Raw genomic sequence first — 20,849 nt, 5'->3', positions numbered from 1 at the left:
GATCACATCAGTTTCCACTATTTCATTCTACAGAATCATCTTCTGCTACAAGTGCCTGTTTACCGTAATAAGCGCCCTAGGGCTTAAAAATTGACAAAGGAGGGTACTTATTATAACAATCAAAAGTTAAACTTGTTTTCAGTGAGAAAACAGACTAGTTCAAATGTCAGTGAAACAAAAACGTTGTCTTCAATGCATTCGAGTGAATCCTATAAAACAAGCTGCAATAAACTCAGAAAACAAGGATTGTGATGTAATTTGTTTTAGCTAAGTAGGGCATGGTACGGTGTTCATAAAGATTACTTACGGACTGGTCTCAAAGTTGGTTAAGGGCACTTATTGGAGCAACTACGGTATATATTCATCATCTGCTACCACATCATCAGCACCTTCTACGTCATGGTCATCTTGGTAATGGTAATAATCGAGTCTGGACCAGACAATCCAGTGATTGACAACCAATCTACGCAATTGTATGAACCAAGTCAGCGAGTCTGACCACCATCCCGTTTGTCACCTCTTACGACAAGCATAGTCGCCTTTACAGCAAGCATGGGATGGTGAAGACCTATTCCACCCCGGAACTTCACAGGTCACATATATCAGCCAGCTTGTAAATGGTAGGACTTTAGTCCTTAAATCAGCGGACCCGTGAAGATCCGGGGTAGAATAGGTCTTCAACAACCCATGCTTGCCGTAAAAGGCGACTATGCTTGTCGTAAAAGGCAACTAATGGGATCGGGTGGTCAGGCTCACTGACTTGGTTGATACATGTCATCGATCCCAATTGCATATATCGATGATATTAATCACTGGATTGTCTGGTCCAGACTCGATTATTTACAGACCGCTGTCATATAGCTGGAATATTGCTGAGTGCAGCGTTAAACCAACCTACCAACCTTTAAGCAGTCATAAACTGTCTCATTTACACATTCCTGGAACAACCCTTAATTGTGAAACAGCCAAAACACAATGTCAAGAGTCACTTTTTATGTTAGTTTTGTCAACCAACTAATAAAAAGAGAATCAGCCTAATCCATGACTTTTACAATAGTTTTCATGTTGACATCCAATATGGTTGATCATAGATCTTTTGTTGCATGTACAAGCTGCATAACAAGTTTTGGAAACCATTAAACCTTGTTCTAAAGACCATAACAGAACATACACAAAGAGTACAACAATGTGACTTAGTTGCCATTGACAGACAATGATGTGAAGTAATGTGTGAATCAACAACATTGTTCAAGCTTTCAGTTTCTTCTAACCCCTGGTATGTAGGTTGATATTGTATATACCGGTACAGGTGATCTATAGTTATAGACAAGAATCATGAAAAAGAGTGAAGTCAGTGAATATTGTTTAACACTGCAGTCAGCAATATTCCAGGCATCAAGATAACTAGGTATGGGTGGGTTGGTTGTTTAATGCCGCACTCAGCAATATTCCAGCTATATGACGGCGGTCTGTAAATAACCGAGTCTGGACCAGACAATCCAGTGATTGATATCATGAGCATCGATCCGTCCAATTGGGATCGATGACATGCATCAACCAAGTCAGCGAGCCTGACCACCCGATCCCGTTAGTCGCCTTTTACGACAAGCATAGTCACCTTTTACGGCAAGCATGGGTTGCTGAAGACTTATTCTATCCCGGAATCTTCACAGGTTGGATAACTAGGTGGCCTTCAGATAAGGCCAGTTCAAATATATGCTTGTTTCTCATGACTTTATGATTTAAATTCATAAACTTTATTCTTTTTCCTTTTTTTCTTTATCATAGGTTACGGGGCAGTCGAGTAGCCTTGTGGTTAAAGCGTTCGCTCGTCATGCCGAAGACCCAGGTTTGATTCCCGACATGGGTATAATGTGTGAAGCCCATTTCTGGTGTCCCCCGCCGTGATATTGCTGGGATATTGCTAAAAGCGGCGTATAATCAAACTCACTCACAGTCATAGGTTACAAATCTATACTGAATTCTAATGTACCCTTGACCTCTTTTGGACTCTTCGGCCCAATCAGTCACACTGAGATGACCAGACCTTATATTACTCTCTTAATGCCAAGCGTCAGGCAGGGTAACAACAAGTACCATCCATTAAAGTCTTTTTGTTTAATGCAGCCAGAGGATCAAACCACCAACCTTTCACTCTCTGGGCAGACGCTCTATCCACTATACCAGAGTCAAGTATGATGAGATTAACCCAAGGTCATGGTGACCATGGCGAGGTTGCCCTATATTCTGACACACTGATCATTGACATGAAATGCAAAAACTTGGAATCTGGTGCAAGAACAAAAATTAGGTTGAAAAGGTAATTTTCTAACTGTGCTGGAAAATAATATAAACTAGCACAGTTTTAGGTGTTGGAGGGTCATTGTTTTAGAGCAACAAGTAAGTCATTTTTTGAGAGTCTTGGACAGGCAAACCGGTGGTTGATAGCATGAGCAAAAATTCATACTATCTGGAAATGAGGACAGTTGTCTCCCATGGCACACAGAGTTCCGCTTTAGCCATTTCTTTTTATAATGCTAATGTAACACATAAAATAATTGAGTGGAATAGTGCCATGTGTAGCTCACCTGCTACTGATCCATGACCATGTTTAAAAATATAATGATTGACATATACAATCCTTTTGTAATAATTTCTGCTACAGATGTGGTAGCCTTTTCTCACTTTTAACCAGGATTTATCTGAACAATTATTAAGGCGGTATCCAAATATTTTCTTGGTTTTATGGAGTAGCTTACCCTGAATATTGTAAACAATATTATAAATGTTGTATTTTTAGCCATAGATTTTCCTCTGTAATTTTCAAGAGTATTGTTTAAGAAAAAGCATTTCATCAACAGTATGATGTGGACTCTCGCTACTTAGTGCATTGACCAGGTAAATCTGTAAATATAGACAGAAAAGTAAATGATGTGGCTGCATAAGAAGCATTCAGACCATATTTTACCTTTTTTCTGTTAAATATTTACAGGCGTGTCGCCACATGTCGAAAATACCCCGTCAGTGGAGATCACTTGAAAGTGATAACAAATACACTGGCAAATATGGTAGACACACACGACCATAATTTGAAAATATTGAAAGGCCTGGTGAAGGCTTTGTATGTTAACATTTAAAGGACATTATTCAGAATGTGGCTTCCATTTGGTCACAGGTGAACAGGCTCTATAATGAGGTGTGTGGGCGCTGGCACAGATTTCTATCTATAACTGCATTTAAAAACCCATTATTGTTAAAAAACTTGAGATTGAATAAAACACATTTCCTAAGCATATTGAAAAGCATTTTTTAATGTGACCATGAAGCAGTGATCCCTTTGATAACACTTGCACGGTGTGGTATGGCAGCTTATATGTCTACAAATAATGGTGCACACTTGGTACATTTGAAGGGTATTGAGAGAAAATATTTAGTCATCAAGAAAAGGAGAGTGTGGCTGGCTACTGGGTGTGTACTGTGGTCTGTTTATTGTGAGGAGACAGTTCCCTTTATCATACCTACATGGCAGAATGATGTGATCTGATTGGTCCACGTGATCTTGATAAAATACTGTGTACCCGCATTGGAGGGTAACAGATTTCTAAGCGGGGAATAAATCTTGTATACCCCTCCATGGGTACTACAGGCTGCACGTGGATTTCTGAGAGACAGAACATATCCCTTATACCCCGCCTCAAAGCATGCACGCTTTTTTCCGAGCCAATGGATGTCACGTGACATAGCACAAGCTAACAATTGCTGTTTTCTTTAAATTTGGAATTTATTTGAATTATTTTACAATGTCATATTAAAACATAGATAATTTGTTGTAGCAGGATCACTCAGGGTACATGGGGTTTTATGCACCTCCCACTCGTGGTATAAAACCTAACGTTGGACGCATAAAACCCCATGCACCCCTTGTGATACTACAACTTATAATGTGCAAGGGGAAGTGGGGGAAATTGTGTTAAACAACGTGTTCTGTATTGTTGCCCTTATATAGCAATGCGTACATGCATGCTTGTTCTAGTCCGGACTAATGCTGGTTTTATGGTGCTACCCCACTGAGATATTATACCACAGTTTTTAACATGAATACCCCACTCAGTCACAGTATACAGACTCCGAGCTGACCAGTCCTTGTTTTAGCCTCTTAATGCCGAGTGCCGGGCAGGGTAACATCAAGTACCATCTTTTAACACTTTTTGGTATGACACATGTCAAACCACCGATGATCCACTCTCTCCATGGAGGCGGTCTTATATGCAAGGAATTAAGATTCTTCCACATTGACAACAATTAGCAAAGTTAAGAGCAGAAGATCCAGAAACCTATGATTGTGGGTTCGAATCCCGGTTCGCCCCAATTATGTTTCTAGGTTTGTCAGCACCATACTCGTGGGTTTCAGTGGTAAAGTGGTAAACGTCTGAAACCTGCATCACTTTGGGCTTTCTTCCCCTGACACGCTGACACGCCGCGATATGACTGGAATACTGTTAAAAGCAGTGTTAAACCCAACTCACTCACTCACTCACGCTTAAAAATGTGATTTTCTTTTATATTTTAAGAAAAAAAAGGCTTATGAATCCATATGCCTCTTTAAATACCAACCCAATTGTTGCGCTTCATATCCTACGTAATATACGTTTTGAAAAATGGACAGTTGGAAGGAGAATGTTATTCAAATCAGATCCTTTACATTGACACCTCTGCTAGCAGATCTGAGGACACCACAATAGGAGGTGGCGGTGAACTTTCTAATCTGCCAATCAGAGTCGAGGTTTCTAATTCTTGTTACGAATGAGTGAACCATTTGGACACGCACATTTGATTTTTGTATCTCGGCCCCACAATTATACAGTCATAGATAATCTAAACACCTTAACTCATCTGAGCGCCATAGCATCAATCAATACCCAAGAGGTATACCCATCGAAAGAAATATTATAATGAGATTGAACTGACGGACAGACAAATCACAACACGCCATGCAACAAGCTCACTTAGACTTTTAGGGCAGGTGAGCTAAAACTGTATGTTTTCAACTCAAAGAACTGTATTGTTCATGTTTGACTGGAAATCACGGACACTGACAGATGTGGTTATTAAGGCACCAGATGGCAAAATAGACAACTAATATCAATTTTACTGTATTCAACGTAATAAGCACCCAGGGCACTCTCAAAATTAGAAAAAGGAGGCTCTTATTAGAATATAAATTTAGTGAGAAAAAAACAGTTGAAAGATTGTAAATTTCGTGGTTTATGCTGACAAAAGAAAAGTCTGTACATATTATACACGACAGATATATTTTCTAGAATTCAATTGCCCATAATTAAGGGTGCACATAACACACAAGTGCGTATTATACACGAATAAATAAGTCTTGTGTACATTGATCGATTGGAAGGGGTGCTAATTGGGATTGTTCACTAGCCAATATATTAAAAAATATCGCCTTAGGCACTTATTAGCGTGGGGCACGTATTACGGCGAATACGGTAATTGTTTTTATTCCTGAGGAGTAACTAACTATACAAAAACAGTTTTTTCCGGAACATTGGCCCATTTTTCAGTCTCATAACGTTAGGCTAAAATAACTAACTAAATGTTTCTGGGGCATTGGCCCATCACCCTATGTGTCAGTTATTATTTTTAATATGACGCACACATTGTTATCCAAACTTGACAACTGACATGAAATGAAATGGATGAGTTGATTGTGTGCCCAGCTGTGTTTATTGGTATTCTTCGTGGTACAATAGTGTGTTGATTTTTAACCATTCTTAGCAATGCTGCATCATGGCAGGGGACACCAGAAATGGCATAGTGGTTTAAGTGGTCACTCATCATGCCAAAGGCCCGGGTTTGATTCCCCACATTGGTACAGTGTAAAGCCCATTGTACCCCAACATGTATTGCTGGAATATTTCTAATAGGGGCATAAAACCGTACTCACTCACTCTTTACCTATCTGGAACAATTCTGCGTTTAATGAGTAGTGAAGCAAACTCTACATTAAAAAGTCTGAGGTGCCTTGGTTTAAATGTCTAGACCCTTAATGCCGAGTGCCAGGAAGGGTAACATCAAGTACCATCTTTTAACATTTTTTGGTATGACACATGTCAAACCACCGATCATCCACTCTCTCTATGGAGGCGGTCTTATATCCAAGGAATTAAGATTCTTCCACACTGACAACAATTAGCAAAGTTGAGAGCAGGAGATCATGATGAGTATGCCGAAAACAGACACATAATCATTATTACCTACAAAGTTTCAGCTCAATCAATGTCATCTTCTTAAAAATGTAGGGGGCACAGGTGGCCCAGTCGTCTAAGGCGCCGCGATTCGCTGTGCAGAGTTGCGTCCCTTGGGCAAGCCAGAAATCTATGATTGTGGGTTCGAATCCCGGTTCGCCCCAATTATGTTTCTAGGTTTGTCAGCACCATACCCATGCTCGTGGGTTTCACTTAACTGGTAAACGTCTGAAACCTGCATCACTTTGGGCTTTCCTCCCCTGACACGCTGACACGCAGCGATATGACTGGAATACTGTTAAAAGCGGCGTTAAACCCAACTCTCTCACTCACTCACTCACTCACGCTTAAAAATGTGATTTTCTTTTACATTTTAAGAAAAAAAAGGCTTATGAATCCATATGCCTCTTTAAATAACAACCCAATTGTTGCGCTTCACCTCCTACGTAATTATACGTTTTGAGAAATTGACAGTTGGAAGGACAATGTTATTCAAATCAGATCCTTTACATTGACACCTCTGCTAGCAGATCTGAAGACACCTCAATAGGAGGTCGCGGTGAACTTTCTAATCTGCCAATCAGCATCGAGGTTTCTAATTCTCGTTACAAATGAGTGAACCATTTGGACGCGCACATTTAATTTTTGTATCTCGGCCCCACAATTATACAGTCATAGATAATCTAAACACCTTAACTCATCTGAGCGCCATAGCATCAATCAATACCCAAGAGGTTTACCCATCGAAAGAAATATTATAATGAGATTGAACTGACGGACAGACAAATCACAACACGCCATGCAACAAGCTCACTTAGACTTTTAGGGCTGGTGAGCTAAAACTGTATGTTTTCAACTCAAAGAACTGTATTGTTCATGTTTGACTGGAAATCACGGACACTGACAGATGTGGTTATTAAGGCACCAGATGGCAAAATAGACAACTAATATCAATTTTACTGTATTCAACGTAATAAGCACCCAGGGCACTCTCAAAATTAGAAAAAGGAGGCTCTTATTAGAATATAAATTTAGTGAGAAAAAAACAGTTGAAAGATTGTAAATTTCGTGGTTTATGCTGACAAAAGAAAAGTCTGTGAGTATTATACACGACAGATATATTTTCTAGAATTTTATTGCCCATAATTAAGGGTGCACATAACACACAAGTGCGTATTATACACGAATAAATAAGTCTTGTGTACATTGATCGATCGGAAGGGGTGCTAATTGGGATTGTTCACTAGCCAATATATTAAAAAATATCGCCTTAGGCACTTATTAGCGTGGGGCACGTATTACGTCGAATACGGTAATTGTTTTTATTCCTGTCGAGTAACTATGCAAAAAGAGTTTTGTCGGGAACATTGGCCCATTTTGCAGTCTCATAATGTTAGGCTAAAATAACTAACTAAATGTTTCTGGGGCATTGGCCCATCACCCTATGTCTCAGTTATTATTTTTAATATGACGCACACATTGTTATCCAAACTTGACAACTGACATGAAATGAAATGGATGAGTTTATTGTATGCCCAGTTGTGTTTATTGGTATTCTTCGTGGTACAATAGTGTGTTGATTTTTAACCATTCTTAGCAATGCTGCATCATGGCAGGGGACACCAGAAATGGCATAGTGGTTTAAGTGGTCGCTCATCATGCCAAAGGCCCGGGTTTGATTCCCCACATTGGTACAGTGTAAAGCCCATTGTACCCCAACATGTATTGCTGGAATATTTCTAATAGGGGCATAAAACCGTACTCACTCACTCTTTACCTATCTGGAACAATTCTGTGTTTAATGAGAAGTGAAGCAAACTCTACATTAAAAAGTCTGAGGTGCCTTGGTTTAAATGTCTCTGTCGTCATCACAGCCTACACCATACATGAAGTCTGTTATTGATTGTGATTGATCATAATGCACTGTGTAAACACATACACTGGGTAGACAGAAGTCCACCCACAAGTCAATACATCACATGATAAGATAAAACACATTGGGTGGCATGTGCCCAGTACCCACCATACTGTATTTCCTCCAACAAACACTGTGTTGGAACAAACCTAGCTCTTCACAGGAGAGAACCCGAATCTTAACAGGGGAGAACGTAGATCTCCACAGGGGAGAACCCGAATTTTCACAGGGGAGAACGTAGATCTCCACAGGAGAGAACCCGAATTTTCACGGGAGAGAACGTAGATCTCCACAGGAGAGAACCCGAATCTTCACAGGGGAGAACCTAGATCTCCACAGGGGAGAACCCGAATCTTCACAGGAGAGAACCTAGATCTCCACAGGGGAGAACCCGAATCTTCACGGGAGAGAACGTAGATCTCCACAGGAGAGAACCCGAATCTTCACAGGGGAGAACCCGAATCTTCACAGGAGAGAACCTAGATCTCCACAGGGGAGAACCCGAATCTTCACAGGGGAGAACGTAGATCTCCACAGGGGAGAACCCGAATCTTCACAGGGGAGAACGTAGATCTCCACAGGGGAGAACCCGAATCTTCACAGGGGAAAACCCGAATCTTCACAGGAGAGAACCCGAATCTTCTCAGGAGAGAACCTAGATCTCCACAGGGGAGAACCCAAATCTTCACAGGGGAGAACCCAAATCTTCACAGGAGAGAACCTAGATCTCCACAGGGGAGAACGTAGATCTTCACAGGAGAGAACCTAGATCTCCACAGGGGAGAACCCAAATCTTCACAGGGGAGAACCCGAATCTTCACAGGGGAGAACGTAGATCTTCACAGGGGAGAACATAGATCTTCACAGGGGAGAACCCGAATCTTCACAGGAGAGAACCCAAATCTTCACAGGAGAGAACCTAGATCTCCACAGGGGAGAACCCAAATCTTCACAGGGGAGAACCCGAATCTTCACAGGGGAGAACCTAGATCTTCACAGGGGAGAACGTAGATCTTCAGAGGGGAGAACCCGAATCTTCACAGCGGAGAACCCGAATCTTCACAGGGGAGAACCTAGATCTCCACAGGGGAGAACCCGAATCTTCACAGGAGAGAACCTAGATCTCCACAGGGGAGAACCTGAATCTTCACAGGGGAGAACCCGAATCTTCACAGGAGAGAACCTAGATCTCCACAGGGGAGAACCCGAATCTTCACAGGGGAGAACCTAGATCTCCACAGGGGAGAACCTAAATCTTCACAGGAGAGAACCTAGATCTCCACAGGGGAGAACCTGAATCTTCACAGGGGAGAACCCGAATCTTCACAGGGGAGAACCCGAATCTTCAAAGGAGAGAACCTAGATCTCCACAGGGGAGAACCTAAATCTTCACAGGAGAGAACCTAGATCTCCACAGGGGAGAACCTGAATCTCCACAGGGGAGAACCCGAATCTCCACAGGGGAGAACCTGAATCTTCTCAGGGGAGAACCCAAATCTTCACAGGGGAGAACCTAGATCTCCACAGGGGAAAACCCGAATCTTCACAGGGGAGAACCCGAATCTTCACAGGGGAGAACCTAGATCTCCACAGGGGAGAACCTAAATCTTCACAGGAGAGAACCTAGATCTCCACAGGGGAGAACGCGAATCTTCACAGGGGAGAACCCGAATCTTCACAGGGGAGAACCTAGATCTCCACAGGGGAGAACCTAAATCTTCACAGGAGAGAACCTAGATCTCCACAGGGGAGAACCCGAATCTTCACAGGGGAGAACCTAAATCTTCACAGGAGAGAACCTAGATCTCCACAGGGGAGAACCCGAATCTTCACAGGGGAGAACGTAGATCTCCACAGGGGAGAACCCGAATCTTCTCAGGGGAGAACCCAAATCTTCACAGGGGAGAACCTAGATATCCACAGGGGAGAACCTAGATCTCCACAGGGGAGGGGGAGAACCTAGATCTTGAAGGGGGAGAACCTAGATCTTGAAAGGAGAGCACTCAGATCAGTGCTGTGTGATTGTGAACAATTGTTATTTTGATTGTCAATGTTGACAGATTAGATAGCATGAGGTGCAATATTTCAACTGAATTATTACATAAAGGGTGCGTTAATATTTGAAGTAAAGTAAAGTTTGATCTGCAGTTTTGTAAACAATATTTCTACCAAAATGATATTTACTTTACTGTACCAAATTAATCATGTCATGAAATGAACAAAAACCATACTAATTAATGGCCAGTAAATGTTCGATCTACATGTGATCTGTATATAATTTACAGAAACAGATAACAGTCTGTATTCAAATATTTCAAATGCATAAATTGATATTGACATTACTATAAACTTAAAGTATAAACAGAATTATTTTTAATTCCCATGCATATTGCAATCATAACTCATTTATTCCCTTTGTTTGAATTGTGAAACCCATCTGGTTTTATGTCCACAAACATGTTTTGAAACTTTTCAAACAAAATAATTTCTTTTGTGCAAGCAATTGCCATGTATTATTGATTATTAATCATATCAATTTATATGTAAGAATATAGTTGTGCTTTCTGTGTCATTTTGCAATAATTATAATATATTGTTATGATGTAATAGTTTACTATTGTTAACAATCTTTAGAACTTTAGTTTATTTCAATCAAGTCAAGTGGTGTGATCATTTTGATAATTTTGAAAATTCAATCAAAACGAGAAATATAAAAAAATACATGGAAGAAATTTGTTTTCCTTGTCAAATAACGATGATACATGTAGCATAAATTTATCTCATCTTTAGATCTGACAAAGTAAATATTTTCAAGTCAAGATATCAACTTTAGTAAACCACAAGAAGAGATAAACATTTCATTTGACAAAAAAGATTCAAGTCTAATATTTTCTTTGTGATCTTCATGACCTTACTCAGAAAACCATAGTGTCAATGAGGCAGACTGACTGTAGGTGTGACAAAATGTGATATTTCACCTGATTTTAATAAAACTCTTATTTATTTCACTCTAGCGAATGTATGTTTTCAGCATGGTCAGGCTAAAAAAAGTATTTCATGATTAAATACATACCGGCAATACAAATATCAAAACGTGTTTCATTAAAACAAGAGTGAATTTCTGTGTGACATTGATATAAAGAGCTGTAGTACACTGTCATTAAATTGATGCATCTGTTGTGTTTACTGTTTACACAGAATATACTGTTTGCGTTTTAGTCATATCAGATGAATTGATGCCTTCAAGATTGTTCTAAAGTAGCATGTAATGTTACACACTGTGATTAATTTTCCTTAAATTTCTCTATTTCAGAAGAATGTTGTTTTCTAAATAAGCAATATTTTGAGAGAAGGTGAATATGCATTGTTTATAAAACAAATTATGGAAGTAGAAATATTATTACAATATTATTGAATTATTCATTTCAGGCTTTGAGTCCAGCGAGTCAACACAATGAAGTACTAGTATCCGGTGATGGATGTCTGGAGGAGCTTTCTGCTGACAGTAACACACTGGTTACAATGTGCGTCCTGCCAAAGGACGAGGAAGTGAAAAGCCATTTTCTTTAAATCAACAGATGTGCTTCCTGTCACATTTCACTTAAATAGGACGAGGAAGTGAAAAGCCTTATTCACTCGCAAAACAAAATGGCCAATATTTATCAGACACTAAAAAAGTACACTGTACCATTTGTTTACAAGCAAGAAAATTATTTTTTCCTGGAATTAAATTAGCTGCTTTTGACTGACAAAGACACCCAGTCCATGTTAAGTTTTGAAAACTTATATTGTGAGAAATAAAGACATGAAAATTTTGGTTTGTTTTTCTTTATTAAATATGAGAAATCCAGATTGTTCCATCAACATAATTTGTACCGATACATATGTTTTATCTTGACTTGATTTCCAATTGAAGTTGATTCCTTTTAATCTTTTGTTATTTTATCTGTACTCATATCTGATCAAGACATTTTCAAACTATTCAGGATAAATGTATTAGTAGCTTCCTTTTGATATACAATTACCTATCATCATACAGGATTAGGTCAGGGTGTTCAAGAAGTTGGTGTTTGTATCAATTCTTATATTTCTTCAATTTCATGCATTATTTATATTTATCAATTTTAAGTTTCCTTTTAACTTTTTTTAAACAGTTCACACATTATTACTTTTGTCGTGCACGGTGCAATCTCAATCGGTAAAAATCGGTTAAATAAGTGATGTTTGAAGAAAGTGTAAAGTATCATCTGTCATTGTACACACTGAATAGAGTTATCGCCCCGTCTGAATATTTATTTTGACACACGAGTTATTTTGTGAACTAATTTTATTTACATCGTAATATGTTTAGATGAAAATCATAGCAGAAAAAGCGTTTTTTGTCAACTGGACTCATGGCAAAACAGCAGTGCGTTGTGCAGCAAACACCACTATGAAACGTGAAATAAACATGATCGACAATCTCGAGTTTGCCAAGCCACGCATTGACTGAGCAAATTTGCAAAAGTACACTGACGCGTTTCATGTTATGCGGTTCATGTATGATACGCAATTTCTGTCATTGAATGTACTCTCACATTGTACCTATATGCCGACGAGGTTATGATAAAACAATCTATTTCTGAAATACGTATCTCGAGATGCACCTTTCGATTCACTTCCGGGATCCTGACAGCAAAATGCTAATTCCAGCGTATAACAGGCATATTTTAGTTGGACCTCAGGATAAAATGTGAAATATTTTCTGTATTAGATACAGAGGATACCATTTTTTGTTTGTTTGAAATGTCCATCAGTGAAATGCACAACATGCTGTCTGTTCCCTATCAGCTGATGCGACTCACACTGCATGGAGCTATGCTCTCAAAGCCTCGTTTTCGATCCAAGATGGCGAAAGTGTGAAAAAGGTCAACATATCATAACAGGACAGATATTTAATACACTGGATAATCGAGGTGTCATAATGTAGAACAAATACTGTGGTGTCTGAGAGGAAATACGGTATGTTCAGCACTGCAGGACTAGTGGAGCCGGTCCAGGCTGACAGGAGTTAAGTGCTCCCATTAACATACGGCCTTATCATATTGATGTGCTATGCATGTTCTACAATCTCATAAGGTATAACTTTTTATAGCATGCCTTTCACTGACATATATTGTGGGGCACTGCTGTTTGTGGGGCAGAGGATATAGGAACGGAGTTTGTCTGTCCTTCCATCCTCCCATCCTTCCATCCATCCACCTGCCCACCTGCCCGCCTGCCTGCTTCTCAAAGGGGACAAATTTTCTCAAAAACTATTTAAGTCCAAGAAAAAAACTATTTAAGTCCGAGAAATGAAATTTTAAAATGATGTTACTGGTCATTATAGCTCATCTCAGAGATACTCATCAAGACAGTTGTTTTTGCCAAAGAAGGGCCTTTTGTGGGTATTAATTTCACATTAAATTATTTTATTTTATGACAAAAAGAGGCCCAAGACCTATCTCTTCTTGAGGCTTACAGGACTCTTTTTTTATAGTTTATATTCACTACTATATAAACAAACAACATTCTAATGTGCCCCATGGCAGGGGATGGTGATAATGCTGTTGTTTTTCGTGTTATACATGTCATTGATCATGAAAATATTAAGGGACTGGTCATTTATTGGGAGGGGGTGAACTGGTCTTAGGAATATATCACATTTTACTCACCCCTCAACCATTATCATCCCCCTCCCATTACATGCCATATTTTTCCATACCCCCCTCCCTATAATAAATGTCCAGTCCATAATAATAGTTCAAATTTATACTCTTTTTTTTTTTTATTTTGAAAAAATAGAACTGTCTAATTTTCACATGCCCCCCACGCCATAGTTGTGATAAATTTTGGTGACCCCCCCCCCCCCCCCCCCTTTCATTGTGCCATTTTGTTATCACCCAACCAATTATTTCACAAACACAGACACACACACACACATTCACCATAACAAATTACCAATCCCTAAAACAAACTTCCTATCTTTTTTGGGGTCAGATTTTGATCAGTTTGTAAGGAACTGTTTATTTGGTCAGCAGCAAAAAAATGTTTTCCAATTTGAAAAAAATATAAAAATATAAAAACACAACAACAATGTGTCCACACATAATCACAGCTTTATTCCTGGGGGGGCACGGCTGGCCCAGTCGTCTAAGGTGCCGCGATTCACTGTGCAGAGTTGCGTCCCTTGGGCATGCCAGGAACTTATGATTGTGGGTTCGAATCCCGGTTCACCCCAATTATGTATCTAGGTTTGCCGGCACCATACCTGTGCTCGTGGGTTTCACCGAAGTGGTAAACGTCTGAGACCTGCATCACTTCGGGCTTTCCACCCACATTAAGCTGACATGACGTGATATAACTGGAATACTGTTAAAAGCAGCGTTAAACCCAACTCACTCACTCACTCACTTTATTCCTGGAATCCACATAATTGTTTCAACCACTGAGTATTTGCTCACAAATTATAATTCACACTGGACATTGAAAGTTTTGAGGGTATTCAATATATTTTTATGTTGGTATGTCCTGCAATTGATCAGTTCACAAATATCTGTAAAGACAGCCACACAAGTTGAAAAGGATACAGGGATTAATAATTAATAACGATGAGTTGTGCGATCTACCGATACGTTCACATACGATTTCGCCAAAATTATTGTAAACATTATTAAAATTATTGAATGAAATATTGAATAAAATTAATCAAATGTATTGCAAACTTTAGTCCAGATAAACAATGAAAATTTTTTTTTAATTACCAGATATTATAATGATAGGATTAAATTGCGTACTTCAGTTCGGATTTGTTGACTGGTATTTCCGGTGTTACGTGATCGCAGTGATCAGCTGATTAGTTTTTTGTGAGGGGGGGAAACATTGTGTCATTGGAAAACTTGAGTTTATTAAAAATGTTAGTAAATTTTTGGGGCCATGCTTTACCGCGCGCTATAACCGAAGCGCTCAATAACGAGGGAACACTGTACGTAACAACTTGAAATGTGTGTGAAAAGTCGTACAAAAATGCGCTATTTGAAGGGGACGTGGTCTAAATGCAAATGTCCGATTGGGATTTTCAATTTTCCTGACCCCTGGATTAATTATGCAGAGTGTTGCTATACTATTGGACTTTTTACAATTGTCAAATGTATTTGCACCCAAACAACTAAAAATTAATTGGGAAATCGTGATACTTTTTGCATATTTGATGAAAATACGTTCTGTCCTGATGAGTTCTGTTTGTAGAATAACTTACTTTCAAAGTGTCACTAAAACATCTAGTTTGTCCTACATCCTGGGTAACATGGCTAATAGGTAAGCTGTTTTTTATCTCTACGCTATCAGTTTACGATCAAGCCAAGCTGTTGTTGTCGTATCGTATATCAAGGAGCTTGGTGCATTCTAAAATATTTGATTTCATCACTTGTATGTCCATAACACATGTATGTCCTGTCTTTCGCATCACACAACTTTACTATGCTTGTAATCATATCTTCTGGAAGGAGAACAGAGTTTATCCAATAAATTAATCTGCCCAAGTATAGTAAAAAAATAACTTCTCCCCTTTTGCATAAAACAATATTTGAATAATCTGGAATGTTTGATATGTTTTGAATCCCAGAAATATAATTTGACTCACCTGAACTTTAATAGTCATTCATTTTTGTACAGCATACCATATCATTCCGACCTCATTCAAATCAGGTTTCTTACTCTGATGTGATTCCTCTCTCAGTGACAGTGAGTATCATACTTATGTATATCAGTATTTCTGTTCTATTTTGTTGTTAGAAGTACTTCAATACACTGTCTAAATATAATTCTTTTCTCTAAAACAGAACCTAAAACCGAAATACCTCATCATCCCAAGCAAGTCTACAATGCTTTGGCAAGTCTAGATTTCTTCAGTTTTAATTGAAAATGAAATCGTTCTCTGGGCTCCTTTCTATTATGTATTAAAGTTTCAGTTTGCATTGTTTAACGCTTCACCCAGCAATATTCCAGCTATATGACGGCAGTCTGTAAATAATCGAGTCTGGACCAGACAATCCAGTGATTGACATCATGAGCATCGATTCACGCAATTGGGATGCAATGACATGCATGAACCAAGTCAGCGAGCCTGACCACCCGATCCCGTTATTTGCCTTTTACGACAAGCATAGGTTGCTGAAGACCTATTCTACCCCTGCTCTTCACGGGTCCTATCATATATTAAAGGACAACTTAACTGGACATTATAAGTTATTATACACAGGTACATGTTTATATTGCCCAGTGCTTCTTGATATCATTTATCTAATACTTCAATACAACTCTTATTGATTTGTATTTTAATGTCCCTTATCTTACATCTAGCCATCTGTTATGTGTACTTGATGAACTTCATATTATTATTCATATTCATCATGGTTCATGTCTAGTGTATTACCATTTGCACCTGAAATGTTTTGTGTGGAATTGTCATGTGTTGTTTTATATTAGTATTATATCATGATCTGTGTATTTATATTAAATTACAGAAAAGGTAATAAATTATCATCATTATAAAAAAAACACTTGAAATATTTCATTTGCTTTACAATATCTCATAAAAAAATTCAAGTTCACATTTTCAGCCTGCAATCATCATCATCATCATCATCATTATAAAAAAAAAACTATTAAAATATTTCATTTGTTTTACAATATCTCATAAAAAATAAAATAAACAAATTCTTGTTTTCAGCATGAAATCATCATCATTATTACTATATAAAAACTCTTGAAATATTTCATTTGCTTTACAATATCTGATAAACAAAAATATAAAGTAAACAAGTTCATGTTTCAGTCCACATTCAATAACAGATGACCTGGCCTGGACAATCCCTGATTTGGTATGCTGTAAGGACAGCCTTTAGCTGACAGCTCTGACTCACAGTGTGTATAGAAATATATGCCATGTTTTGTGTACATCTATACACATGTCATTCATAGTATGAATGGTGATATTCTTGCGAACGCAAACAAAATAAAGGCTGTCAGTAGCAGTCACGCGTCGATTTGAGATTTTTGACTGTTGCTATCTTTGCAGCAAACACGACCTAACCTAAATCAAGCTTATCTTTGTTGTAATTTTAGATACATGACTGATTATTATCTATATGATTGGTGAAATAAATACTATGCATTCACATCTAAATGACAATATTAGAGATATGATTTCCGTCCGTATCTATTCTTGATTACGGCCATTAAACAATGTCAAACATTTACCGTTCAATAATATCTTTCATCACGTGCAGCAGCTCAACCGTTCGTGTTTAAGCCTGTTATAAATAATGTTTAAGATACCAGTGCGATTATGGTATAAACGAAAAAAAACCATCCGTCAACCTACCGCTGGTCGCTTCCATTCAAAACGGTAAGGCGGCTGTCTGCTGAAATACAAGGAACTGACGGCAGCAAGAAAGTTGGTGTCCTCGTATAACTTCCTGTTTCTCAAACACTGTTGACGAAGTCTCTCAAAATCACTGATGTCACGGGTGTCTCCGTTTCTGTGATGCACCTCCCTGGTTTCTGTGGGGTAGGGTCTCACCCCGGGGCTACCATTCTGTGGGGTGGGGCGCTGGTTGTACGGGGGGTTGGGAAGGCTGGTGTAGTCATCTGGTTTCGTGTAGCGACGGTGTGTATTCAAATCCATATTCGTTTCTCCTTGGTGGTTCTATCTCAAGAATAACTCCAAAACATGATAACCCGCATACATGATCCACCGTATCACACGGCAGCGAGCAAGAGCAGTGCGTTGTCCCGTTATAACACACCTTCCGCTACGAGATTTATCTCCCGCCGTGTGCATAGAATACTATCTCACACCATATATCGTGATTGGCCACGAGCAATAGAACCTATCTATTCATTGGACCGCAGACAAACACTACGGCAGAATGAGTAACTTCACTTTTACACATGAATGGGCAATTGATTCGTCTTTTCATAAAGGGCTCTAGTCATGTTGGCTCGCTGGGAATCTACCTGTCAACAGCTGAGGGGTGGAAATGTGTGAAACATTATATAATAGTGTATCGCGTGAAGTAACAATCCCAGTTTTATGGCGTTTAACGAGCCCCGAAATATGCTACTTGTTTGATGCAATATTATATATTGGTTTCATAATAAATCATTTATACACCAGCTGGATGGCATTTAACCTATATTTTGTAATGTGCCTTAATTATACATGGGATGTGTATTGAGCTGCATTGATGTACGCACGCTATTAACACCACACATTCAATGCCGTGATAATTCTTAAGGAATTCAAATTGTGTATATTATGCGGTGGGATATCGATCGATATGCACGAATATTACCGCAAAATTGTTATAAATAGTTGGTTTGCACATCCTCGAAAATATGTATATATGGCGCCTCGCCTGCACGTGAATATCGGGTTCCGAAAAGTTGTGAATCGATTATGTGGAGAAACGACTGAACTTATACATCAGCATTTCAACGCCATGCTTCAAGTGATTTCTATTAAATATTTAAGAGATTCGAGGAAATTATTCAAATGTTTTATGCATTGCATCTGATTTGCGAAAGCACGTGAAACTTTTTCAGAATGATCTCATTATACTGGAAATGAACATGTATTAATTCCTTGACTTTCCAATAAAGCCTGTATAACCTTTACAATATGACCTTTTCATAACTTTATAAAATAAATTATTCTGATTACGTTATTTTTCGGAACATTTTTGAAACTATTTATGTTTGTCTGTTTATTGCTTAACGCCGCAATATTCCAGCTATATGACGGCAGTCTGTAAATAATCGAGTCTGGATCAGACAATCCAGTGATTGACATCATGAGCTTCGAACCACGCAATTTGGATACGATGACATGCATCAACCAAGTCAGCGAGCCTGACCACCCGATCCCATTATTCGCCTCTTACGACAAGCATAGTCGCTTTTTACGGCAAGCATGGGTTGCTGAAGACCTATTCTACCCCGGATCTTGTAATCATGTGAATGTATTGATATTTGTAAATAAATAATAGATATGATGTGGTTTCCATGATTTTAGTCTTCTCTCTGTATACACCGGTCACAGACCCGGGCATAGCTCGGAGCCGATCGCGATGAGTGCCCACTCGGCGGGGGGAGTGGGGTTGCTCGCCACACCGAAGATATGGGTTCGGTTCGATCCCCACATGGATACAATATGTCAAGCCCATGCATTGCTGGTGTCCCCCGCCGCGATAGTGATGGGAGATAATGCTGAAAAAAGGCGCAAACCTCCCTCCCTATCTCCCCCCCCCCCCCCCCTCCCCCCCCAATGCCATCAAAACCGAGGAACACGGTACCCGGAGGAGTGGAGTGAAAGTCTCGTCAAATTGCCTTTTTCCATTTCATTTGTTTGTTGATTGTCTGGTCCAGACTTAATTATTTACAGTCCGACGTGTCGTATCTGGAATATTGGCTAGAGAATAATAAACTGTCTATAAAAAATCTGGACCAGCAGACAATTCTGCGATTCACATCATGAACATCGATCCGATGACAAGCGATCAATCAACTCAATCAACTCAACGAGTCTGACCCGGTCAGTCGCCTCTTACGGCAAGCATGGGTTGCTGGGGCCAATATCTTACCCGGAATCCCTACCGGTGCTTCTGTACTTCTCTAATGATATGGCAACAAATATAACCTGATACTTAGCCATACCTTAAGGGAAGAACACAAAAGTCGCTAGGCATAATTTCCAATCTCATTAAAATCAGACCTGAGTTCTCGCTACCACTAAACAAAGCGGTAGCGAGAACTAAGATCTGATTTTAATGAGATTGGCATAATTTCAATTTGGATAACTTTTTAAAAATAAATTTTTAAAAAGTTTTAAAATATTTTTTTTTTAAATTCTCTAAAAACCTTATTCAGCCTAATTAAACACCACCCACTCTTAAGTCTCCAAAGAAAGTACATTGTACTTTTGTGTCATGTTCTTCTGAAAACTCGCAGGATTTTGATAAATAAAAATATAATCACGGTTACTTTTGTCTTTAAAAATATATGATGTAGGTGACTTAAAAATACTATGTGACTGAATGTTAATACAATTTTACTGCTAATATGTTGTACAATATATAAACGCGCTTCGGCGATGGATTCAACATAACTGTCATGCTGAACAGGCTTGTGCCGTTTTCGTTCTTACTGTAATGACAACGATGCAACATACTGACACTGATATTCATAAAAGACAATTTACACGTGCAACACGTGATCGTCTGTGCACAAGAAACACGTTATTGTCTGGCACTGTGTTCCCCATTCTATAATGAACTGTTCCGTGATGTAGTATTTCAAGGAGGTCAAGTAGTTGATAATAGTATTCTATTTCTCATTAGAAATATATTTTACAAGCGCTTCAACAACCATCAATACCATGGGTATTCCTTTTCGTATCTTTCGCAAGAAAAGGAACATTTTGGAAAAGGAAAAGCGACAATAATAATATAAAAAAATACCTTCAAGAACCATCGCAACGTTACATTGATAACACCGGGTATTCGCCAGGCGGGTTGGAGGGTGAGCAGGTATCCCACCACTGGTTTAACCCATTATGTTGTGAATAAAGTGGACTTTCTCCCATGCCTGCT

At 38.9% G+C, this 20,849-nt stretch overlaps 1 protein-coding gene across 1 annotated transcript in view; it reads right to left on the bottom strand.

Moving 5' to 3' along the window:
- The window catches only part of LOC124148753 (calpain-9-like), a 61,107-nt gene extending 43,014 nt beyond the window's left edge, over nt 1-18,093 (bottom strand). The window contains exon 1 of the mRNA XM_046520022.2: nt 17,582-18,093. Within this exon, the coding sequence (XP_046375978.2) occupies nt 17,582-17,884 (303 nt within the window). The 5' untranslated portion in view covers nt 17,885-18,093. The remainder of the gene's footprint in view (nt 1-17,581) is intronic.
- Nucleotides 18,094-20,849: the final 2,756 nt, after the last annotated feature.

This window comes from Haliotis rufescens, unplaced genomic scaffold (assembly GCF_023055435.1).
Source record: "Haliotis rufescens isolate VD_foot unplaced genomic scaffold, xgHalRufe1.0.p SCAF_3, whole genome shotgun sequence".
Lineage (NCBI taxonomy): Eukaryota > Metazoa > Mollusca > Gastropoda > Lepetellida > Haliotidae > Haliotis > Haliotis rufescens.
The sequence above is the reverse complement of the archived record's forward strand: the minus strand, read 5'-3'. Positions and strand labels throughout refer to the sequence as shown.